Raw genomic sequence first — 26,449 nt, forward strand, 5'->3', positions numbered from 1 at the left:
AGCTGTAAAACTGGACGTTTTAGTAGTACAAGGGGGATATTTGGAGAACCTGCACTACTTTTAGGGCTTAATGAACTGGCAAAACCCCATGTTCCTAGTCCTCTTACTTTTTGAATGGTTTAGGCTCAAACTTTGCCAAAAAACCGGCAAAAATCAATTTACAGCGATGTTGAGGCTGCTGTAGTTTCTAAACTAGTTGGCCTTTCAGGTTGATTTTTGGTAGGTGTACTAAATGCACGGCTGTAATGAGGCATTCCAATTTGCAGCACTTTCCTTCAAGTGGTTGAAAAATTATAAGCGTTCAAAGTTGGTATAAAAAGCATTTTTGCCCATTTTGGGCTATCTTTGATGCCCTTGATCTCCAGTGGGACAGCTTCAATATTCTTTCTTTTAGCACCATTAGAAAGAACAGATTTCCTTCTATCAGAATATGTAGTTTTCAATTTGGAGTCTCTCCATATAAGGATTGCAAAAAAAAGTGTTTTTTGGCCAGTATTGTTGAATGATAGATGAAACGGATATAGGGCCCATCAATGTTTCTAATTGCTGTATAAGTCACTCAGTTGCTTTAAGCATGCGTTGGTCCATGGTGGCTATGCCACTACCAATTCAATAGGAAGTGGCAACCTCATCGCCAAGAGGTCACGCCCGATAGCAAGGCAAGTCCAGCCACTTGGCACAGGTTCCCAAGCCTGAAGGTGGGCATCTTACTTGAGGTTCCCAAGCCTCATTTGGTTGTCTTTGCCTAGTTTCTCAAGCCTAATGGGGGTGTCTTAATGGTTCCCAAGTAAAACCTCAGTGCTGAAGTGACAAGAATTTTTCACTGATAAGTTTCACTGCTGTTTCTGGAAATGTATACTGTCGTCCAAGTGTGTAGTTGCTGGTACTGGAAGAACTGCTAGAATATGCTGTTCAGAAATCCAACAAGAATCTCTTCTGCTAGGCCAATGAAATGATCGTGCAGGCCCGCATGGATGCATAAAGTTGACCAAGGCATCATGTTCTTCAAATGATGTGTCACAGACATTGCCAATCCACCATTTGTTGTCATAAACACAGGCAACATACTGCCCAGGCTGAAGTTGAGACACATTTATGCCAGGTACACTCACTGGGTCATCCGACTGACAAAGTTTGACAACAAATGAGGAGGAATCATTTGACATTCTACTGACTGAAATTTGGTTCAAGTCAATGGGAATAAACTGGTGATTTAGTTCCAGCAACTGTGGAAGCTTTACTGAATCTTTCCTCTTGTGCAGATCTTGAAGATTCAATTTCATCCTTGGAAACAAAAAAGAACTTGATTTTATTTATTTTTTGATCACAAAATTCAAACAAGCCTTGTGCTGTGAGAATTTGGCTATTTTTAGGTCGTTGCAAACTAGCCTGAGCAGCTAGTCGCTTTGTTGTACCACCTATGGCATCACATGGTGACTTGCCATGGCTTCTGCCAAAGAAATTCCACTGTGCACTTATTCCAAATTCTGTTTGATGATAGCACAAGTTGGCAAAGTTTTTGAAGTTCTTGTATTGTGCAGCTGAGCCATCACTAAAGTATGTTACATATTTTATTTCTCCAATTTTGCTTTTCAAGAACGCGATTAATTTTTCCAAGAATGCATGTACAGCAACTGCATCATGCCGCAAGCCGTCACTTATTATGCAAACACTTATGCACTGAATTTCACTTGAAGCATCACGGAAGTACCCAACAAATGGATGCAGTGTAGCTTGACTGTTTTCCCAGTGGAAACCTTGAACAGCATCTTGGACAATAAAGGAGTAGTTTTCAGCAAAGTCCAAGAGAACAACAATTTCACAAGGATTTAGGTTTTCTTTAAGTATTGTGTCTGATGTTTGGAAATGTAATGGTGAATTGACAGGTTTGAAACTTTCAATGCAAGCTCAGATACAAAATCATCAACATACATTTGTTTGGTCTCCAGTGTGGTGCAATCTGTATGAACCCATTGCTTAAACTCGATTGTTTCACCTGGGTCAGCATCAATGAACACTTCTGTCAGGTAATTTTCAAGCACATCTTTACCTGGACATATTTCACACCTGTGAAGCATGCATTCTTTGCATTCCAAATTGCACACAGTTTTAGCCATCAGTGCTTTGTAATCTTCGTTCAGCAGATGGCTTCCAGCAAGCATAAGCTTCACATTTTGATGAATGACACAAACACACACTGAATGCATACCAGATGAGCCAACAGTGACACACCATTTTGGCCTTAGCTCACAAAATTTTGAAAAACCCACTTCTGGCCCATTTCGAGTACGATATGCAACATACATTTCTTTTAGATTGCTAAGCAGCAAGTGCTTTTGCATTTGAATTTTTTCAGTGCCAGTTCTGACAGAGACAAAATCTTTTTTCCCTAGGCATAGTCTACTGAATTCATCATCTTCAAAAAAAGCCAAGAATTTTTTTTTCTGTTTCTTCTGGTAAAACTTTACCTTTCTTCTTGTCTGGTTTTGCCAGAATTCCACAAACTGATTTCAGATTTCTTGCTTTTTTAACCATTCTAGTTGAAACCATGAATTCTGAGGCAGTTCTTTGAATAGACCAGCTGTTTGGTGCTAAAGTTAGTATTTGCAGTTTTTCTGCATGATTTGCTGAAACTTGGACTTTGTTTTTCAACTCGTTTAGCAGGTCATCATAATCAGAACATTTGTCACATTTCTGACTGGTAGAATGTCTAAGCCACCAGCAACTGCAAGATGATGACTCTCAAAGTATTTTGCACTCGCCTGATTTTGCGCTTGGTGTAGCCTCGTACATCACGCTTGCTGACTTTTTTGAACTTTAATGGAGAAAAACCAAGAGATGTCAAACTTGTGTTCAACTTGCCAGAAATGTCACTGTGTTCATCATCTGCTGCTGTTGATGATGATAAAGAATCAGCAGCTCTGTTACTGACGTCTTTTCGACAAGATGGACATAGTTTCTGACCCGGCACAAATATTTTGCTTGTTAAGGCCTTTAGCTGGGCTGCTAGTGTGTCATCCAGCACTCTTAAGCCCCTTTTTGCATTATGACCACCTTTGGAAAATGGGTTACAGCAGGTTCTTTGCAAAAATTCAAACTTTTTCAACAGTAAGGATTCATGATGAAGGCAAATAGTTGATCCAGCATAGAAAAGTTGACCAGAATGCTCTTGTAACAACTTCTGTTGATCAGGCAGAAGCTCTTCAATTAATTTCAAACCTTTATTTTTATTGTATGTCAGTAAATGACACTCTGATGTACTTGAACAGCCAACTGAGCAAAGTGGAAATTCATCTGATCTTTCTGGATCCATTGATGACCATTAGCATCAGGTCAACAAACGCGTTTATTCTTGCAATCAGGTTTTCAATGGGTAAAATTTTACTTCAGTCTAAAGTGATTAATATCTTCATTTGTGGCATTTAATTCAATATAAATGAGCCTGTCGGTGCAGGTGCGAGTTTCTTCAACAAGAAGTATGTATACAATGGTTTCCACCCTATTTTTTAGTTTACTTGAACACAGTTTTATAACATAATATTTAAAGAAAACTAGCCAGTTAGACTTGGCCAATTATGATTGGTGAACCCTGTTGCAAGGCAGAATTGTTTGTTTCATTGCCCAATTGTATGCTTCTGGTACCTCCTGGCTCCTGAGTGTCTGTTGCTAGGCTTACTTTGATGCCTACAGTTCACTAAGAGGTCAAACTGTAGCAAGGGTGAAGAAACACCAGCAACAGACACTCAGACGCCTTGCAACAGGGTCCACCAATCATAATTGACCAAGTCGGTCATCCTAACTGACTGCAGTTTTCTTTAAACCTGTCATGAAACCTGGCCTCATCCTTCCACATCCTAAAAAACATTCCTGTTTTTTAGTTTTCTTGAATACAGTTTTATAACATAATGTGTTCTTTATTTTAAAAAATTGGTGCTTTTTGAAAGAAGAATCACTTTTACTACACTTGTATCAAGGGTGTAGTGAAGAAATCACAGGCTGCTGCCCGCAAACATTTGAGGGCATTTTTGCAATCCTTATATGATGAGACTCCAAAATGAAAACTACATATTCTGATAGAAGGAAATCTGCTCTTTCTAATGGTGCTAAAAGAAAGAATATTGAAGCTGTCCCACTGGAGGTCAAGGGCATCAAAGATAGCCCAAAATGGGCAAAAATGCTTTTTATACCAACTTTGAACACTTATAATTTTTCAACCACTTGAAGGAAAGTGCTGCAAATTGGAATGCCTCATTACAGCCCTGCATTTAGTAAACCTACCAAAAATCAACCTGAAAGGCCAACTAGTTTAGAAACTACAGCAGCCTCAACATCGCTGTAAATTGATTTTTGCCGTTTTTTTGGCAACGTTTGAGCCTAAACCATTCAAAACGTAAGAGGACTAGGAACATGGGGTTTTGCCAGTTCATTAAGCCCTAAAAGTAGTGCAGGTTCTCCAAATATCCCCCTTGTACTACTAAAACGTCCAGTTTTACAGCTTCTGGAAGTTGGCCCAAAATGTCATTTTTGCTCAGGCGACATTTTGCAACCCTTTACTTGAGGTCCCCTAGAACCTCCAATTTTTAGTCTTTTGAACTAAAGTTTTGCACAGCTTAGTTTTTTATCATAAAGAAACTATGTACCAAATTTCATCAAAATCTGAGATGGTGAGGTGGGGACCCCTGGTCCACTTGACACGGAATGACTCATGTGCATAACTTACAAAATACTGTAACTTGCGTGCGTATCACCAAAACTTAGGCATATTGCTGCCATAAGTGTTCACATTAACTTACATAGATCACTGTTAAATAACCTTGTGTAAGCAGCGGGGGTAATATAAATGACTCAAAACACAACCCTGCGCTCTTGAATTCTCCAATTGCTTTTAAAACAGTGGTTAAGTCCAATTATGTGGGAACCTCAGCAGCAAATCGTTTCCCACAAGAATAGTCATCGGCTTCCATTACAAAGCTAAAAATGTTTAAACTTTAAAACTTATCTTTTTAGTTTCAGAATATTATATTTGGACCTGCATGGGTAGATTGGATATATTGAGTGAATCTGTTCATAAAGGTGGTTAATAAAGCCCAATAAATAAAATTATTGAAATATGAATTAAGAAGTTTTGTAATGGAAGCCGATGACGATATAGGCAAGTCTCAAGGTTTATTCCTGAGTGAAATGAGTTGCTGCTGAGGCTCCTGCATAATTGCATTTTCCCACTTAAAAAAAAAAAACAATTGAATTCAAGAGCGTGTTTAACTTACATGCATTTATTTTTGCTTTTGTGCTGGTATTCTGTGAAGGAAATTAGATGACTAAGTTCCTTTATACAATAGGCTTCTACCGTGCACCTAGTTACATATTTCCCCCTTGGAGCCCCCTAATCTCAGAAGCAGGAGCCTGCTGGAAATTAAACCAGTGTGTGACAATTAATGAACTCTTTTTCTGGTCAGAATCCTGCATTTAGCAATGTATTGCAATGTTCTATAAGGTGAGATCTTACCAGTCATTTTTTTCTTTGCTTCTAGGGTAATCAGGAGCCAGCAGCCACTCCTGATGCAATGGTTCCACCCTTTGCGACCATTCCATTTCCACCCCCCCCACAGAATGGCATCTCCACAGAATACGGGGTGCAACAGACTCAGGACTATGCAGGTCAGACCAGCGAGCACAACCTGTCACTCTATGGAACCACTCAGACGCATGGCGAGCAGAGCACAAGCACATCAAACACTCAAAATGGCGCTCTCACGGTATGTGTGCATGTATCCCACTAACTTGTACCTTCCTTGCAAAGCTATCCTAACTTGGATAGGTAGGTAGTAGGTAGTGCTCTCCACTTTAACTGATGAGAGTTAAACTGAAACATACTCCTTTATCTTATCTGTTCAACAGCTCCAAAGTAACTATCAGGAATTCCTCTTCCTTTAATGATTACGTGGAGGGGCATAATCGAACGGGGCGCACAAGTTTTCCTGGGGCCATCCTTGCAGGATGGCTCTGTGAAAGGGCGGGGAAACCCGTATTATCGAAACAAGATCTTTCGTTTCAATAATACGGTAGGGGACGCCCAAATCTCAACATTTAGGTTGACCTTAGAGATGGTCGTCCCTGGTTTTCAGCGATAATGGAAACCAAGGGCGCCCATCTCAGAAACGACGAAATCCAAGCCATTTGGTCGTGGGAGGAGCCCACATTCGTAGTGCACTGGTCCCCTTCACATGCCAACTGGGCACCCTAGGGGGCACTGCACTGGACTTCATAAATTGCTGCCAGGTACATAGCTCCCTTACCTTGTGTGCTGAGCCCCCCCACTCCCCACAACTGTACACCACTACCATAGCCCTAAGGGGTGAAGGGGGGCACCTAGATGTGGGTACAGTGGGTTTCTGGTGGGTTTTGAAGGGCTCACAATTACGACCACAAGTGTAACAGGTAGGGGGGGGGATGGGCCTGGGTCCGCTTGCCTGAAGTGCACTGCACCCACTAAAACTGCTCCAGGGTCCTGCATACTGCTGTCATGGAGCTGGGTATGATATTTGAGGCTGTAAAAAATTTTTTTTTAAGTTTTTTTGAGGGTGGCAGGGGGTTGGTGACCACTGGGGGAGTAAGGGGAGGTCATCTCCGATTCCCTCCGGTGGTCATCTGGTCAGTTCCTGGCACCTTTTTGAGGCTTGGTCGCAAGAAAAAATGGACCAAGTAAAGTCGACCAAGTGCTTGTCAGGGACGCCCTTCTTTTTTCCATTATCGGCCGAGGACGCCCATCTCTTAAGCACGCCCCAGTTCTGCCTTCGCTACGCTGCCGACATGCCCCCGTGAATTTTGGTCATCCCCGCGACGGAAAGCATTTGAGGACGCCCAAAATCGGCTTTCGATTATGCTGATTTGGGCAAGTGAAGGATTCCCATCTCCCAATTTGTGTCGGAAGATGGGCGCCCTTCTCTTTCGAAAATAAACTTGATAGTGATTTTTATTTTTGTTTATTTATTTTTGCTAAATACATAAAAAAATTGAGGGTGATTCTTTTTGAAGCGTATGCTATAGGAAAATATTAGAAATCAATATTAAATCTTGGTGGAATTTTAACATGCTGTATCTGAATTTATTGATTTGTATACTGAAGAAATTGAAGCAGTGAGGTTAGGTTCCCAAGTTGTAGAAAGGAGATCCATGGACAACCCAAAGGCTACCCATTTTATAAACTGACTTTTGTTGATAGAACTCCACCCTGGTTATAAGTCTTAAACTTTTAGCTGTGCAGAGTGCATTGTTAATATAGTTCTCGGAGGACAAGCAAGATGTCAACTAGCTGTGGGAATTGCTATCAGTGGAGCCCAGGATGGGTGTCTTCAAAAGTTTTCAGACCTTTTTACATGCTCTCATTGAATATTTATGTGCAGGATGTCCCATGCTATCACTGTTGGCATAGGGTCCTCTGTAGTTTGTTTTTGTTCGGTTCACCATGAATATGTATTCTCTTCACATTGGTTTTTTCACTCATTTGTGGCCTTTTGTTCCCTCTATGCTGCCTGTGTTGTATTACTTTTAATGGTTTTTCAAAATTTTGAAAGTTTTTTTTTTTTATTTTTTTTTTTAATACACTGTGCACACTGATCAGTTTTCTTTAGGCCGCTGTGTGGTTCACCATAATGATTGAGTTTTACTATAATTATGTATTTTGATCTTTGTCATTTTTTTCTGGTGGTGTCAGAGAAGCAAATCATAAGATTTTTATACTGCCTGCCTTCAATGACCTAGGCTAAATCAATGGCATAGAACATAGAACAAAAGTAATAAAACAGGACTTAAAAAAAAAAAAGAAATAAAAACCACAAGAATTACAATAAAAACAAACCATCAGTAAATTAAAACAATAACCTGGTGCAAAAACAGCAAGGAGCCATAAAAAAAAGGGGGGGGGGGGGGTGGCGTTTCAATTTTATTTTTCTGAAGGTCAGCAAATGTATTTGCTGTTTAGCAGAATTGTCTGCAAGAATATACCTGCTGCATACCTTAAGAATCAGATATCTAGAGGAATTGCCAAGTGATCTATTTAGCTAGCAGTGGGCCATACCACTCTAAGCTGACACATTAGGCAAATCTATTCATGTGGAGAATTCATGTCAATATTAAGATCTTAGTTTATGTTGCTCCATTACTGGTAGCCAATAGATGTTAGCCAGAGGTGATCAAGCCGCCTCCCTCTTACCACACACAGTTTATTAACTCATTTGCAGCATTCTGAGCTATCTGCACTGTAGTCTTCTCTTTGAAAGACCAATATACAAAGCATTATGTTAGTCTAATATGCTTAGCAATAAAGTCTGCATAGCAATCAAAAGAGCTGCTGGTTCCTCAACAGGTTTAAGTAGTCTTGCCATATGTGGTTTAAAATGAGCATTTGGAAAAGTTAGTTATTTGGGGATTAATCAAAGCTTGTACATCCAGTTTCATCTTCAAATTCTTATCAGAGTATGCAGAGGGAATCCTTTTTTTTCTCAGTTAATTGGCACAATCTGAAACCAGTCCCACAGTTTTTTTTTTTTTTTTAATGTGAATCTCCAAACCATTAGACCTTAACCAGGAAATCACAGTCTCAATACAAGAACTTAGCTTGTCAGTTGAGAGATCCAGGTACCCTCCCTAAGAGACCAAAAGATCTTGCTGTTTCACTCAAGGGCTGCAGATAAACAAAACATTTGGGAGAAAGACCACCTCTGTGGGACAACACAACTCAGATTTAACAATTGAGGTCTTTTGATTAGGATTAGCCTTAACACCTACCTTAAAATAGAGGTTCTAAATGGGGTACAAGCCCTGGAATGGAGAGCGACATCTGTAGTCTGACCTGGACTTTTGGCCTTTTATGAGGCTTGAACAGCCTAGTGGTTAGTTCAGCGGACCTTGATCCTGGGGGACTGGGTTTGATTCCCACTGTAGCTCCTTGTGACTCTGGGCAAGTCACTTAATCCTCTATTGTCCCAGTTACAAAATAAGTACCTCTATATAATATGTAAACTGCTTTGAATGTAGTTGCATAAAGGCGGTATATCAAGTCCCGTTCCCTTTCTGTTCATTCACTGTTCTCCATACTTAAGATGATCTTTACCCAAGGACTGAGTCTACTGGTTATTGGTCGCAGTAGATGCAGTACCTTTCGGTTGAGAACTTCACTGGAACAATTGGGTGCAGCAGGGTGCTTGAAAGTGAACAGGCCTAGCAGCTTTCCTATTGTTGAAAGTTCATAGCAAGTTGGACGTTTCACCACCCTTTGCGGTCAGCGGCTGAGGATTTCGCTAGGGCAATTTTTGTCTGCGGTCTCATCAAGGTACTTTACATTAACTATTATGGAGTAGCAAATGTGGATTGTAATAGTGTCAGGTATTTTATGGCCAAACTTTGAACATGTGCAATCTATTTCCAGCTTACATATGAGTTCATAACTCCCTTGCAGCATTTTTGTTTACTGGGATCTGGCAGTGGTTGTAGTTTGGTCCCGCCCGTGGTTTACTGCTCTGGTACTTCCCATCAGTCATTCTGGGCTGGTCCTACCTTCTAATTTGCTTTCTTTTAGTTCTTCTGGACTGGCCCATATCCCTCCCTATTGGGTATCCGATTTGTTCTTGGAGATAATTCATTCGCTCTTGTCTCTGTAGGAAGCTGTTTGATTTAAAAATTTTAAAAAAATGTACATCCATGGATATGTCTGTATTCGCAGAGACCAATTATTCAACCATTTCTACATGGTTGCACATAGGCGCATTACTGATGTTGCTGACTCAGTTTGGAGTAGTCGAAATGTTTTGACAGTGGCCAGCAAGGTCTCTGTTGGTAGGTGGCTGTATGAACCGACTGGCGCACAGATATTTAGTGTGTCTCTCTCCTTTTGCTTTGCTATGCGAGTACTGAGGTTTCCAAGGGGCTGAGCACGGCTCTTATTGGCTGCCTCAAAATCAATCTTCTCGGTCTCCACCTGCTGGTAGGCTTGCACAACCAATCAGTCATTCTGGGCTAGTCCAGAAGGACTAAAGGAAAGCAAATTAGCAGGTAGGCTCTTTCTCCTTGGTCCCATTGCTCAGTCCTAATAGTTTTGGATTTCATCCTAGTAATGAAATCCTTCAATATTCTTATCTCGTAGAAGCTGTTGGTCACAAACCTTTGTCTTGAGTGGAAGTTTCATCAGTTCAGCTTCTTTTGTCCTTCCTAATGTAGGTCCTTAGCTTCGTTTTGATCTATTTCTTGATCTCCTTCATTCTATTTAAGGCTTACCACCTTTTGCTGGAGTCAGATTTATCAGGTAGGACATTATCCTTGATCATGATTTACCATGTCAAAAAAACACTTACATATCAATATAGTATTGAATGTTTTTTATCTGAATGAAAGTGCAGTATACTCATAATGGCAGTCAGGCCTGATCTGTCCCCAAGCCTACCCTAAATCCTTTGTGTCCAATATCAAACTTATTCTTATCTTACACAAACTTGAGATACTACACTTTTTAAAGATAGGAAAGGTAATGGACTCTTAGAGAGGAACACATTTACTTCCATCTTTTAAGCAATTGCTCAGAACTTTAGCATTTGATGCAATTTTATTAGTTTTGTATATGGGGATTTTATCATATTGGGGTTTGATTTTAAACCTTGTTCTCCGAGGACAAGCAGGCTGCTTGTTCTCACTGATGGGTGACGTCCACGGCAGCCCCTCCAATCGGAATCTTCACTAGCAAAGTCCTTTGCTAGTCCTCGCGCGCCCGCGCGCACCGCGCATGTGCGACCGTCTTCCCGCCCGAAACCGGCTCGAGCCGGCCAGTCTTCTTTTGTCCGCACTCGGTACGGTCGTGTTTTCGCCGTGTCGAGCCCCGGAAAGTCGACCTCGCGCGTCCTTTTTCGACGTGTTTTTTCTTCGGAAAATCCTCAAAAACTGTTCGGAAAGTGCTCCGGAAGCCCTCTCGGGTTTCGTTTGCCCCTTCCCGTATTTTTCAGATTTTGCCCCGGTAAGTTTTCTTTCGTCGTCGGGGTAGGCCTCTTTTCGGCCTCGGTCGAGATTTTTCTCCCTCAAAGTTTTGGTGCTCACTTTCGCCATTTCGGCTTTTGATTTCGCCGGCATGATTTTTCCGCCCATGACATCGAAGCCTTCCAGCGGCTTCAAGAAGTGCACCCAGTGCGCCCGGGTAATCTCGCTCACTGACAGGCACGCGTCGTGTCTTCAGTGTCTGGGGGCCGAGCACCGCCCTCAGGCCTGTAGTCTGTGTTCCCTTTTGCAAAGGCGGACTCAGGTAGCGAGATTGGCCCAGTGGAACGTTTTGTTCTCGGGCTCTTCGTCGGCATCGGCACCGGGGGTATCTAGTGCATCGACGTCTTCAGCGTCCAGAGCTTCATCCTCGGCTGCCAGTGCATCGAGTGCATCGAGGCATCGGCCCTCTGCATCGGCGCCGAGACATCAGATAGCTGCATCGACGTCGGTGGTACCGGGACCTCGTCTGCTGATGTCGTCGGACGGTGGTGCATCGTCTGGAGTGCAGGTGAGGGCTGTCCATTCCCCTGCTGGTGGCGATGAGCCTTCGGGTGGGTCTCCCCCTACCCTGAGGGCTCCTGCGGTACAGCCCCCCCCCGAGACCGACCTCCTTCGGCCTCGGCCCCGAGGAAGCGACGGCTGGATTCTACGTCCTCCTCGTCGGTACCGGGAAGCTCCGGTGACATGCTTCGTTCCAAGAAGTCGAAGAAGCATCGTCACCGGTCCCCTTCCCGTGTCGGTACCGAGAGCTCTGGGTCGCCGAGGGAGTCGGCACCCAGCAGGCATCGGCACCGAGAGGACCGCTCACCATCTGTTCAGGAGGTGTCGATGCGCTCCACTCTGGACAGCCCGGAACAGCCTCCACGCCCGGAACAGGTTCTGACGTCGACGCCTGCATCGACTTCCATGCCTTTCTCTGCAGCCACTCTGAACGAGAGCCTCCGGGCCGTTCTCCCAGAGATCCTGGGAGAGCTGTTGCGCCCTACCCCTCCGGTACTGGCGGTGCTTGCGCCTCCGGTACCGTCGAGCGTGGCGCCGGCTGGCCCATCGCCCGAGGTGAGGTCTCCGGTGTCGGTACCGCGTGCGGTGCCGGCTGCCGTCGCCTCCCAGGAAGGCTCCCCGACTACGTCGGCGGAGGGAGCTTCGCCGATGCGGGCGAGGGAGTCTACCTCTCGATGCCCCCATCGTGGACGTGGCTCCACGGAGTCGAGTCGGGCACGGTTGCAGACACAGGTCCGTGAACTTGTGTCTGACACCGAGGGTGAGGCCTCGTGGGAAGAGGAAGAAGACCCCAGATATTTCTCTGACGAGGAGTCTGAGGGTCTTCCTTCCGATCCCACTCCCTCTCCTGAAAGACAGCTTTCCCCTCCTGAGAGTCTGTCTTTCGCTTCCTTTGTCCGGGAGATGTCTACGGCCATCCCCTTCCCGGTGGTTGTGGAGGACGAGCCCAGGGCTGAAATGTTTGAGCTCCTGGACTATCCTTCTCCACCTAAGGAAGCGTCCACTGGTCCCCTGCACCATGTCCTCAAAAAGACATTGCTGGTGAACTGGACCAAGCCTTTAACTAATCCCCACATCCCCAAGAAGATCGAGTCCCAGTACCGGATCCATGGGGACCCAGATCTGATGCGCACTCAGTTGCCTCATGATTCTGGAGTTGTGGATCTGGCCCTAAAGAAGGCTAAGAGTTCTAGGGAGCATGCTTCGGCGCCCCCGGGCAAGGACTCTAGAACCTTAGACTCCTTTGGGAGGAAGGCCTACCATTCTTCTATGCTCGTGGCCAAAATTCAGTCTTACCAGCTCTACACGAGCATACACATGCGGAACAATGTGCGGCAGTTGGCGGGCTTGGTTGATGCTCTCCCCCCTGAGCAAGCCAAGCCTTTTCAGGAGGTGGTCAGGCAGCTGAAGGCGTGCAGAAAATTCCTGGCCAGAGGGGTGTATGACACCTTTGATGTTGCGTCCAGGGCCGCTGCTCAAGGTGTGGTGATGCGCAGGCGCTCATGGCTGCGTGCCTCCGACCTGGAGAATAGAATCCAGCAGCGGATTGCGGACTCGCCTTGCCGTGCGGATAACATTTTTGGAGAGAAAGTCGAACAGGTGGTAGAGCAGCTCCACCAGCGGGACACCGCATTCGACAAATTCTCCCGCCGGCAGCCTTCAGCTTCTACCTCTACAGGTAGACGATTTTTCGGGGGAAGGAAGACTGTTCCCTACTCTTCTGGCAAGCGTAGGTACAATCTTCCTTCTCGACAGCCTGCGGCCCAGGCTAAGCCCCAGCGCGCGCGCTCTCGTCAGCAGCGTGCGACTCAGCAAGGCCCCTCGGCTCCCCAGCAAAAGCAAGGGACGAGCTTTTGACTGGCTCCAGCAGAGCATAGCCGACATCCAGGTGTCAGTGCCGGGCGACCTACCAGTCGGAGGGAGGTTGAAAGCTTTTCACCAAAGGTGGCCTCTCATAACCTCCGATCAGTGGGTTCTCCAAATAGTTCGGCAAGGATACACCCTCAATTTGGCCTCAAAACCTCCAAATTGTCCACCGGGAGCTCAGTCTTACAGCTTCCAGCACAAGCAGGTACTTGCAGAGGAACTCTCCGCCCTTCTCAGCGCCAATGCGGTCGAGCCCGTGCCATCCGGGCAAGAAGGGCTGGGATTCTATTCCAGGTACTTCCTTGTGGAAAAGAAAACGGGGGATGCGTCCCATCCTAGACCTAAGGGCCCTGAACAAATATCTGGTCAAAGAAAAGTTCAGGATGCTTTCCCTGGGCACCCTACTTCCCATGATTCAGGAAAACGATTGGCTATGCTCTCTGGACTTGAAGGATGCCTACACACACATCCCGATACTGCCAGCTCACAGACAGTATCTGCGATTTCAGCTGGGCACACGTCACTTCCAGTACTGTGTGCTACCCTTTGGGCTCGCCTCTGCGCCCAGGGTGTTCACAAAGTGCTTGGCTGTAGTAGCAGCAGCACTTCGCAGGCTGGGGGTGCACGTGTTCCCATATCTCGACGATTGGCTGGTGAAGAACACGTCCGAGGCAGGAGCCCTGCAGTCCATGCAGATGACTATTCGCCTCCTGGAGCTACTGTGGTTTGTGATAAATTACCCAAAGTCCCATCTTCTCCCGGCGCAGAGACTCGAATTCATAGGAGCTCTGCTGGATTCTCGGACGGCTCGCGCCTATCTCCCAGAGGCGAGAGCCACCAACTTGTTGTCCCTCGTCTCGCGGGTGCGAGCGTCCCAGCAGATCACAGCTCGGCAGATGTTGAGATTGCTGGGCCACATGGCCTCCACAGTTCATGTGACTCCCATGGCCCGCCTTCACATGAGATCTGCTCAATGGACCCTAGCTTCCCAGTGGTTTCAGGCTGCTGGGGATCTAGAAGACGTGATCCACCTGTCCACGAGTTTTCTCGAATCCCTGTACTGGTGGACGATTTGGTCCAATTTGACTCTGGGACGTCCTTTCCAAATTCCTCAGCCACAAAAAGTGCTGACCACGGATGCGTCTCTCCTGGGATGGGGAGCTCATGTCGATGGGCTTCACACCCAAGGAAGCTGGTCCCTCCAGGAACGCGATCTACAGATCAATCTTCTGGAGTTGCGAGCGATCTGGAACGCTCTGAAGGCTTTCAGAGATCGGCTGTCCCACCAAATTATCCAAATTCAGACAGACAACCAGGTTGCCATGTACTACGTCAACAAGCAGGGGGGCACCGGATCTCACCCCCTGTGTCAGGAAGCCGTCAGCATGTGGCTCTGGGCTCGCCGTCACGGCATGGTGCTCCAAGCCACATACCTGGCAGGCGTAAACAACAGTCTGGCCGACAGACTGAGCAGGATTATGCAACCTCACGAGTGGTCGCTCAACTCCCGAGTAGTGCGCCAGATCTTCCAGGTGTGGGGCACCCCCTTGGTAGATCTCTTTGCATCTCGAGCCAACCACAAAGTCCCTCAGTTCTGTTCCAGGCTTCAGGCCCACGGCAGACTGGCATCGGATGCCTTCCTCCTGGACTGGGGGGAGGGTCTGCTGTATGCTTATCCTCCCATACCTCTGGTGGGGAAGACTTTGTTGAAACTGAAGCAAGACTGAGGCACCGTGATTCTGATTGCTCCTTTTTGGCCGCGTCAGATCTGGTTCCCTCTTCTTCTGGAGTTGTCCTCCGAAGAACCGTGGAGATTGGAGTGTTTTCCGACCCTCATCACGCAGGACGAAGGGGCGCTTCTGCATCCCAACCTCCGGTCCCTGGCTCTCACGGCCTAGATGTTGAGAGCGTAGACTTTGCCTCTTTGGGTCTGTCAGAGGGTGTCTCCCGCATCTTGCTTGCTTCCAGGAAAGATTCCACTAAGAGGAGTTACTTCTTTCTGTGGAGGAGGTTTGCCATCTGGTGTGACAGCAAGGCCCTAGATCCTCGCTCTTGTCCTACACAGACCCTGCTTGAATACCTTCTGCACTTGTCTGAGTCTGGTCTCAAGACCAACTCTGTAAGGGTTCACCTTAGTGCAATCAGTGCATACCATTACCGTGTGGAAGGTAAGCCGATCTCAGGACAGCCTTTAGTTGTTCGCTTCATGAGAGGTTTGCTGTTGTCAAAGCCCCCTGTCAAGCCTCCTACAGTGTCATGGGATCTCAATGTCGTTCTCACCCAGCTGATGAAACCTCCTTTTGAGCCTCTGAATTCCTGCCATCTGAAGTACTTGACCTGGACGGTCATTTTCTTGGTGGCAGTTACTTCAGCTCGTAGAGTCAGTGAGCTTCAGGCCCTGGTAGCCCAGGCCCCTTACACCAAATTTCATCATAACAGAGTAGTCCTCCGCACTCACCCTAAGTTCTTGCCAAAGGTTGTGTCGGAGTTCCATCTGAACCAGTCAATTGTCTTGCCAACATTCTTTCCCCGTCCTCATTCCTGCCCTGCTGAACGTCAGCTGCACACATTGGACTGCAAGAGAGCATTGGCCTTCTACCTGGAGCGGACACAGCCCAACAGACAGTCCGCCCAATTGTTTGTTTCTTTTGATCCCAACAGGAGGGGAGTGGCTGTGGGGAAACGCACCATATCCAATTGGCTAGCAGATTGCATTTCCTTCACTTACGGCCAGGCGGGGCTGGCTCTTGAGGGTCATGTCACGGCTCATAATGTTAGAGCCATGGCTGCGTCGGTAGCCCACTTGAAGTCAGCCTCTATTGAAGAAATTTGCAAAGCTGCGACGTGGTCATCTGTCCACACATTCACATCTCATTACTGCCTGCAGCAGGATACCCGACGCGACAGTCGGTTCGGGCAGTCAGTTCTTCAGAACCTGTTTGGGCTTTAGGATCCAACTCCACCCCCCGAGGGCCCTGTTTGTTCTGTTCCAGGCTGCACTCTCAGTTAGTTGGTAATTTTTTAGGTCAATCTCAGTTATGTCCTCGCCGTTGCGAGGCCCAATTGACCATGGTTGTTGTTTTGAGTGAGCCTGGGGGCTAGGGATACCCCATCAGTGAGAACAAGCAGCCTGCTTGTCCTCGGAGAAAGCGAATGCTACATACCTGTAGAAGGTATTCTCCGAGGACAGCAGGCTGATTGTTCTCACAAACCCGCCCGCCTCCCCTTTGGAGTTGTGTCTTCCCTTGTCTTTGTCTTGCTACATATGAGACTGGCCGGCTCGAGCCGGTTTCGGGCGGGAAGACGGCCGCGCATGCGCGGTGCGCGCGGGCGCGCGAGGACTAGCAAAGGACTTTGCTAGTGAAGATTCCGATTGGAGGGGCTGCCGTGGACGTCACCCATCAGTGAGAACAATCAGCCTGCTGTCCTCGGAGAATACCTTCTACAGGTATGTAGCATTCGCTTTATGTGCTTGTCACCTTTATAAAAGGTGGGATTGCCCATATCTGTTATTAGCCAGGGATGATATGGAGAATTGGGAGAAGTTCTAAAAGAAGTTGAGTATTAACTCATGTTGTCTGCAGTTGCTTCATTCTTGTGTTCCAAGTGAGTGTGACTAAATTTTAAGGTTGCCCTTGTCACTGCTAGATCTGTTAATCCAAAAAACATATTGTTCATTTGTTGAAAGATGAGAATTGGGATTTACTTTTTCTAACTGAAACTTGGTTTGTTAAGCTTTTGCTTCTTTTTTGAATTGAAAAGTGAAGTCAGGAGTAGTGTTAATAGTCAAGCCTACTTTTGTCCAACAATTAATAGAATGTATTGCATTCGAGGCTATGGAATGTTTCGTAACATCTATTGGCCTTGAAAAGAGTTTTATTTTTTATTTTTGTGGTAGTTTATAGAGCACCTGCTCGTCCAATGCATGTTTTGGATGATATCTAATATAATAATTTGCTCCTTCAACGTTTGAATGTGTCTCACTGGGATCGTAACCTCTCCTGATGTCACTGGCCCACACTAGAACCCTGCTTGCCTGACGTCAGGAGACGTTACTACTCCTAGCAGGGAGGCGGGAAGTGCACGGCGACGAGAGGGCAGAGACGTTGCTCTCGAGGAGCCGCTCCTCCAAAGTTCTGAAGGGCTGCTCAAGCATATGCTTCCTTCCCACAGTTCTTGCTGCAGGGATATCACTGTCCCTCTCCTCTTAAGGATTATTTTTGTACATCCCATTTCTCTGGAGTGGTCCTTGGGACGTAATGAAAGGAAATGTTAGTTAATTACCTGATGATTTTCCTTCTTTTAGTCCCAAAGGATCAGTCCAGAGTCCACCCTTCTGTGATGGTTTCGGTTTTCTTGGGTTCTTCGTAATTTCTGGTGTTTGTATTGTTCTGGTTCTGTTATTTTTAAGGCATGAGTTTTGCCATTTATTTCATAGTTCTTTTTCTGTCTAGTGGCTGGAGTTTTTTTTTCCTCTGGAAGTCACTCTTTTACTGCTTTATCAAATACTGGCTTGGTTGCTAAGTGTAGGAGCTTATGAGACCACAACTCATTAGAGTTCTCTGTCTCCACTTGGTGGCAGATGGTCACAACTCATTTGTGTGGACTGATTCTTTGGGACTAAAGGAAAGAAATGTATCAGGTAAGTAATTTTCCATAATATGGGAATATTTAAATGATTAAGTATTGGAAAGGGGATGTTCTGTAATGAGGGTCACTCCCATGGACTTGCAAGCTATATTTTATGAAACTGCCAATGTAATTGCCTCATAATAGCTCTAGTTCTATCATTTGTCCTCTCTCATATAAATTGTACAATCTGAAAATGTGATTTTACAAAACAGTCCCCTATATTAATACAATATCCACAAAATATATAATGAACAAGACCCATCCATTCAAAAATTATGTTTATATGCAAAAGGATCTCTTTACCAAACTGGCGATTTCTTAACAAAAGTTACTTATCTGAATGGCTTATAATCACTAGTAGCTGCTGCAAAAGTTGTAATCTTGGCATCTTCTCACTCTCTGGTAATTGTGGCAGACTTGCCAGAATGCAGCTCCATAACCCTACAAAAAGGAGAATGTAGTGTCACCACAGTGATGAAACATTATTGAATAACCACACACTAAAATAACAATAGTGATTTAAATATTATCATTCAGTCCTTGATGTTTGACTGTAATTCAGATATTTAGAACTGTTCACGCAAAGAAAGACTAGCAATTCTGTTTCTCTCAACAGTGGTTGGAACCTGTTAAATTACAAATGAGAACAAATGGGAAATAAAATATAGATTTTTTTTTCCAAGCAATGGGCATCCATAGGAGCAGTAAGAGTTTGAATGTTGAGATGACTACGATGTTTTCAGGCTGATAGTATGACCCAGGTACAACTTCTCACAGGTGCAAAATTATTACATACACTACCTAAGTGGATTCGCAGATTGTGAAAGAAAACAATTACTATACCTTTTTTGTACATGAATGTTCTCGTATACATGAAATGTACATAAGTACATAAGTAGTGCCATACTGGGAAAGACCAAAGGTCCATCCAGCCCAGCATCCTGTCACCGACAGTGGCCAATCCAGGTCAAGGGCACCTGGCACGCTCCCCAAACGTAAAAACATTCCAGACAAGTATACCTAAAAATGCGGAATTTTCCAAGTCCATTTAATAGCAGTCTATGGACTTGTCCCTTTAGGAATCTATCTAACCCCTTTTTAAACTCCGTCAAGCTAACCGCCCGTACCACGTTCTCCGGCAACGATTCCAGAGTCTAATTACACGTTGGGTGAAGAAAAATTTTCTCCGATTCGTTTTAAATTTACCACACTGTAGCTTCAACTCATGCCCTCTAGTCCTATTATTTTTGGATAGCGTGAACAGTCGCTTCACATCCACCCGATCCATTCCACTCATTATTTTATACACTTCTATCATATCTCCCCTCAGCCGTCTCTTCTCCAAGCTGAAAAGCCCTAGCCTTCTCAGCCTCTCTTCATAGGAAAGTCGTCCCATCCCCACTATCATTTTCGTCGCCCTTCGCTGTACCTTTTCCAATTCTACTATATCTTTTTGAGATACGGAGACCAGTACTGACACAATACTCCAGGTGCGGTCGCACCATGGAGCGATACAACGGCATTATAACATCCGCACACCTGGACTCCATACCCTTCCTAATAACACCCAACATTCTATTTGCTTTCCTAGCCGCAGCAGCACAACTGAGCAGAAGGTTTCAGCGTATCATCGACGACGACACCCAGATCCCTTTCTTGATCCGTAACTCCTAACGCGGAACCTTGCAAGACGTAGCTATAATTCGGGTTCCTCTTACCCACATGCATCACTTTGCACTTGTCAACATTGAACTTCATCTGCCACTTGCACGCCCATTCTCCAGTCTCGCAAGGTCCTCCTGTAATCGTTCACATTCCTCCTTGCGACTTGACGACCCTGAATAATTTTGTGTCATCGGCGAATTAATTACCTCACTGAGTTATTCCATCTCTAGGTCATTTATAAATACATTAAAAAAGCACGGACCCAGCACAGACCCCTGCGGGACCCCACTAACTACCCTCCTCCACTGAGAATGGGCATTGAACATAGTGCTATAATTTCCCATATGATATATTTCCGGGGACAAGCAGGCTGCTTGTTCTCATGATTGAGGGTCGTCGTCCCTGACAGCCCAGGAGACCGGCAAAAATATCTAAAGCAAAGAAAAAAAAAACTCTCTAGAATGCGGGCAGAGAGCACCGCACCATGCACAAAACGGCTTCCCGCCCGCGGCATGAGCGTGACATCAGTTTCTTTTCATCCGTGTCTGAAGTGACCGGTGTTCTCTGTGTTTCTTTGGTCCAGGAGACTTTTTGTGCGATCCCGCTAACCTTGTTCTTATTTTTCTTCTACGTTTTTTGTTTTGACAAAATTAAAAAAAAAAAAAATTATTTTCCCCTTTTGTTTTCTTTAGTTTTCCCACAAAAGTTCAAGTTTCCTCCTTTTTCGTCGTGGCTGGCTTTAGGCTGCTCTGCTGATTTTTGTTTTCCTTTTTTGTGCCTTTTTAATTGGCACAATTACGTCCTTGAATTTCGCAGCCACCATTTTTCCGTCCATGTCATCGAGTGTTGTACTCGGTGCAACCTCTAACCATCTCGGGTACTGACCCCCCACGCGTGGTGTCTCCAGTGCTTTGGGCCCGATCATCTGCCAGCTGCTTGTAAGCTGTGTTCTTTAATGAAAAAACGGAAGTGTCTCGGGAGGCTCAACGAGAAAATTCCTTGTCATCAAGTGGATGAATCCATTACGAGTGATCAACCAGCAGGGGGAGATAGAGAGCACTGAAAAACCATAGTGCCTCATGGCCAGCTAGCGCCATCTTCCTCTTCAGTATTCTCTTATCTCCCCAGCAGGGTGGTTGCAGCTTGTTCAAGCTCCTTCAGAAAATCTGCCTGGGGTGGCTCCTGTGCTTTTGCCAGTTGTAGCAGGGGTGTTGTGGCTGATGGTGCCCACTTTAAAGGCAAATAGGTTAGCCCTTTCCCTACCTTACCCGGCCCCCGATGTGGAAGTAGACAAATAGGCAAGCCCTGACCCTGTCTTTGCCCACGCTGTGGATGCAGGCACATAGGTTCGCCCTTTCTATGCCTTTCCCACCCTACTGATCCTCCAGAGTTGGAAATTTGCCTTGTTTTCTGTTGCCTCAAATTTTCCCTCAGCGTAAAAAAAAAGTTGCGTCGCGCTTTGGTGCTGCGATCCCAGAAAAGATGTTTTCTTCTGATTGTGCAGCGTGACCGGAGACTCGGTCCGGTGAGGTAAGAGCATTTTGTAGCTCCTCCGGGGAGGGCCCGCGTTCGGGACGATTTTGGCGCGAATCCGCCATTTTGAATTTCCGCCGCTTTCGGTGATGGCTACTGAGAAAATAAAGCGCTGTTCCGTTTGTGGCAAGTGCAAATCTGCAGCGGGGCTCTGTAAGGCGTGCTTTTCAGACGGTAGAGCCGGCCCGAGCATGGCGAGCGATGTTTCTTCCCGCTCTGTGGAGCTGGCAGCGGGCGCCATTTTGGAACAGCATGGCACGACCCCCACTGAGGCGGAGGGGTTTGAGCCTGGAGGGACGCCTCGTATAGAGGCTAATAAAAGAGCTGTTTCCCCCGGACTGGAACCGGGAGGCCAGGGTGAGCCGTTTTCCCCTGAATTTTTTATTGCTGCATAATGCATACATGTTAAAAAGAGCTGTTCCGCAGGGGTCCTCTGCGGCCCTGCTATCTGTATCCCCTCCAGTGGAGTCTGGCCTTGGATTACCGTCAGGCGCGTTTTCCCCTGACAGATGGCCGTAAGACAAGCGCAGATGGGTGGATTCCTCTGCAGAGAGTGGCACCCCCCCCCCCCCCCCCCCCCCCCCCCCCTGGTCGGGATGTGAGGACTCTGAGGGGTCTGGCAGGCCTTCGTGGTCTGGAGAGCCAGAAGAAGGTGCAGGATTGCCACCGGATCTAGATGATCCTTCCGCGGTGAGGATTTTCCACCGCGATGAGCTGCCAGCGCTTATTACTGATGCCTTGCAGGTCCTCTCTATAGAAAACCCTGGGAGTAGAGACCTCCTCCTTTAATCCGAGGATGGCAAGTACTAAGAAGCCTGCTCGAGCCTTTCCTTTGCATTACTCCATCCAAGAACATAGCACGGGTCAATGGGCTGACCCCGGGGGGCCTTTGAAAGTCGCCAGGGCTATGGGGCAATTATATCCTCTAAGTGAGGAGCATTTGGCGCGCCTAGCAGTGCCTAAAGTGGATGCCCTAGTCACGGCTGTGACAAAGAAAACTACCCTCCCAGTGGAAGGAGGAGTTGCCCTGAAGGACATGCAGGACTGTCGCCTGGAGGCAGCTATGAAACGGTCCTTTGAAATTTCAGGCCTATCCTTACGGGTGTCTGCATGCAGCTGCTACCCTGCCCGAGCCTGCCTCGCTTGGTTACAACAGGCAGTGGAACAGCCCGGAGATGGAGCGGAGCCCCTTACAGAGATGGCACCGCGGATGGAGTCGGCCTTGTCATTTTTGGCTGACGCCCTTTAGGATCTGGCCAGAGCTTCGGCTATACAGATGGCTGTAGCGGTGGCGGCTCGCCGTCTTCTGTGGCTACGGCATTGGGCAGCTGACATGGCCTCTAAGCAAAGGTTGGTGAAGTTGCCCTTTCAAGGCCTTCTCCTGTTTGGTGAGGAGTTGGAGAAAATTGTGAAAGGCCTAGGGGATGCCAAACCCCAGGCGCTTACCCGAGGATAGGCGGCGGCCTTCTTCCAAGGGTCAGGCGGTTCCCTCCTCTTACAGACCTCGCTTCCGTGAAGCTAGAAGGTACTGCCCGGGGCGTTCTGCTGGGTTCACTTCGCAAGCCCGTTTTCAGCAGAGGAACTCCTTTCGCTCGGACAAACGTTGCGCAGCAGCAGGCTCAAGACCTGGAGTTCATGGGCAACCTTCTCAATGATGGTGCACCAGCCCCTCCTCGAATACTGTGATAGGAGGACGACTTCCCCTCTTTCTCGAGGAGTAGGCCAAGATTACCTCAGATCAGTGGGTCTTGGACCTGATCAGAGAAGGCTACAGAATAGAATTCAATGCCCCGATAAGAGACGTGTTTGTGGAGTCCCGATGCAGTTCTGCCGCCAAATGGGCGGCGGTAGAAGAGACCTTGCAAGGCTTGATTCACATTGGGGCGGTTTCCCCTGTGCCTCCCGCAGAATGCGGCTCTGGCCGTTACTCCATTTACTTCGTGGTGCCACGAAAAGGAGGGTCTTTTCGGCCTATCCTAGACTTAAAAGAAGTCAACAAGTCTCTGAACGTGCGGCATTTTCACATGGAAATCCTGCTCTCCGACATAGCGGCGGTACAGCCAGGAGAGTTTCTCACGTCTCTGGACCTGAAAGAAACTTACTTGCACATACCAATTTGGCCCCCGCACCAGAGGTTTCTGTGTTTTGCGGTGATGGGAAAACATTTCCAGTTTTGAGCCTTGCCTTTTGTCCTCGCCACAGCTCCCCGAACCTTTTCCAAGGTAATGGTGGTAGTAGCTGCCTTTCTCAGGTGAGAGGGTATGCGGGTTCACCCGTACCTAGACGACTGGCTCATCAGAGTGGACTCTGCAGAAGAGAATCGTCAGGTTACAGCCAGAGTGGTCTCAGTACTGCAATCTCTGGGCTGGGTCGTCAATATAGCCAAAAGTCACCTGACCCCCTCTCAATCTCTAGAATATTTGGGGTTCCGGTTCGACACAGCCTCGGGGATGGTCTTCCTACCCGAGCAAAGGCGGTGTAAGCTTCAGAACCAGGTTCGTCTGCTCCGGAGGATGTTTCGCCCGCGAGCTTGGGACATTGTCCAGCTGTTGGGGGTTGATGACTGCCACTTTGGAAGTGGTGCCTTGGGCGAGAGCGCACCTGAGACCTCTGCAGTGCTCCCTGCTTCAACGGTGGTCTCCAATATCTCAGGATTATCAATGCAGACTCACGTGGCTCCCTGCGGCCCGGCTCAGTATGGAGTGGTGGCTCTCAGACAGCATGCTGCGGCGAGGAATGCCACTAGTGCTCCCCGATTGGTGCCTGGTGGTAACAGATGCCAGCCTGAAGGGCTGGGGTGCACATTGCCGGGGAAGGCATGCCCCCAGGGTCTTTGGACACCCGAGGAGTCGGAGTGGTCCATCAATCGCTTGGAGTTGAAAGCGATTTTCCAAGCGCTTCTGGCCTTTCAATTGACCATGGAAGGATTGGCTGTCAGAGTTGTGTCGGACAACACAACAGCAGTGGCCTACATAAATCGCCAGATTTGCCACGGGGCTGAGCTTCATCTGCAGTTTTTGTCAGCAGCTCATATTGCAGGGCAGAGCAACGTGCAAGCCGATTATCTGAGCAGGAATCAAATTGACCCAGCGGAATGGGAACTTGCAGACGAAATATTCCTGCAGATATGTGCCAAATGGGGAAAGACAGTAATGGATCTTATGGCGTCAAGCACAATGCCAAAGTCCGTGCTTCTACAGCAGACGGAGAGATCCTCGTTCGTCAGGGTTGGATGCCTTGGCTCAACTCTGGCCTCAGGGCCTCGTGTACGTGTTCCCTCCGTGACCCTTGATAGGGCGCGTTCTCCTGCGGATTCGGCTCCACCAAGGAGAGGTGGTTCTATTGCCCCGGATTGGCCCAGGAGGCCGTGGTATGCGGACCTCCGGCGGATGCTGGTAGAGGATCCCCTGCTGTTACCTCTGGTACCAAACCTGTTGTCACAGGGCTCGGTGACCATGGAGGACGCCTGCCGCTTTGGTCTTACAGCATGGCTATTGAGAGGGCGCAATTGAGAGACAAGAGATATTCCAGTAAAGTCATTTCCACTCTCCTACAGGCCTGCAAGCGTTACACTTCCGTGGCTAATGCCAGGATTTGGGCACCAGTTTGAGGCTTGGTGTGCTTCTAAAGTGATCATACCCATGCGGGCTTCTGTCTCGCTGATACTTGACTTTTTGCAGGATGGTTTACAAAAAGGCTTGGCCTATAATTCCCTGTGTGTTCAAGTGGCAGCCTTATGTTTTCGAGGGAAGGTCTCTGGCCTCTCTCTGGCTGCTTGCCCGAATGTGGCACGGTTTCTTAGAGGGGTGCTTTGGCTCCGTCCTCCCATGCGGGCTCCGTGTCCGGCCTGGAACCTGGGGTTAGTTTTAAAGGCCCTTCAGTGTTCGCCCTTCGAGCCTCTTAGGCGAGCTTCGGAGAAGGATGTGACCTTATGTTTAAATCTATTTATTGTCATAAGATGCAAAATGTATTACAAACACAGTTCTGCCAATTACGGCACTAACACAGCAAGCAACTATCAGTACATCTTCCAACATCTGCTGATTTTCTATTTTATCCCCCCCCTTCCCTCCCACCATCCCTTCCCTCTGATTAGCTAAACAGTTGTATAACTCATTTAAACACATGTGCCATCTTGAACAGCTCAAACATTACGGGCATATATGGGAGCATTGGATGTCATTAACGAAGCTGAGTACAAAAAGAATCCAGGTTAGTCTATATTGCTCCCTTGCCCCTCCTCTATTGCTACTCTCCCACCCCCCATCCCTTCTTAGATCCCCCCCCCCCCACCTAATTCCCCCCCCCCCCCCGATCCCAATCATCCAGTCCAGCCGGTAACTCAAGACCAAACACCTCTAATTTAGAAATTCTGCTCCTTGCAAGGGGTTGCAAAGTGTCCCAAAATTTCTCCATGTTCGTTGAAACCTCTGGCCTTCCCCGAGGACAAATCCAAAATGTCACGTCTTTCTAGTTTGAGGAGTTCGATCATTTGTATCCTCCAAGCACCAACTGTGGGGGCTCTGTCATCTCGCCAATGTTGTAAAAGAACTTTTTTCCCCAGTCAAAATCGCTCTCCGTATGAAAGACAAGAATCCGGCAGGGTCGGTTTGACATACTTATAGACCTGAAGGAGCATCAATGGATGTCTCTGGACAGTACGTCCCCAATATTTCTTGACCTCTCGCAGAATTTGCGTCCACAACTGTATGACGTGTGGACAGTACCAAAACATATGTCCAAGAGTAGCTTGTCTCTGATCACACCACGGGCAGACCCCCTCTCCTCCAAAGCCTGCCTTCATCGCTCTGTCTGGTGAGATGTATAGTCTGAGAGCGAATTTGTACTGCATTTCCCAGTACCGATAAAGATGGAAGTTTCTGGATGGAGGAAAGAAAAATTGTATAGAATCTCTTCCGTTACTTCTGACAGTAGATCTCTGGCCCACCGTTGAGCACTGGTTCGAAAGTCTATATTCTCTGTCGAGTCTTGTAAGGATCTGTGGTGATATTTTAAAGGCACTGTCGTTTGGGCCCCCAAAGTCAAATCTGAACTCAATATATCCTGTACATCCTCGCTCAAATTCAGCCAGCCTAGGGCTCTGATATAGTGTTGAGCCTGAAGATAGGCAAAGCGATCCAGCTCTCTGAACTTGAATTCTTTTTGGAGTTCTAAGAATGGTCTTATCTTACCCTCTTCTGTAACCAGCTGATAAATGTCTTGATCCCCT

At 47.0% G+C, this 26,449-nt stretch overlaps 1 protein-coding gene across 5 annotated transcripts in view; it reads left to right on the forward strand.

Annotated features, from left to right (window-relative positions):
• Positions 1 to 26,449, forward strand: part of RBFOX2 (RNA binding fox-1 homolog 2) — a 769,335-nt gene that overhangs the window by 283,490 nt on the left and 459,396 nt on the right. For all 5 annotated transcript variants that reach the window (XM_030206954.1, XM_030206969.1, XM_030206978.1 and 2 more), the window contains one exon: positions 5,532 to 5,756. In XM_030206954.1, the coding sequence (XP_030062814.1) occupies positions 5,532 to 5,756 (225 nt within the window). The remainder of the gene's footprint in view (positions 1 to 5,531; positions 5,757 to 26,449) is intronic.

Source organism: Microcaecilia unicolor, chromosome 1, assembly GCF_901765095.1.
Source record: "Microcaecilia unicolor chromosome 1, aMicUni1.1, whole genome shotgun sequence".
Taxonomy (NCBI): Eukaryota; Metazoa; Chordata; class Amphibia; order Gymnophiona; family Siphonopidae; genus Microcaecilia; species Microcaecilia unicolor.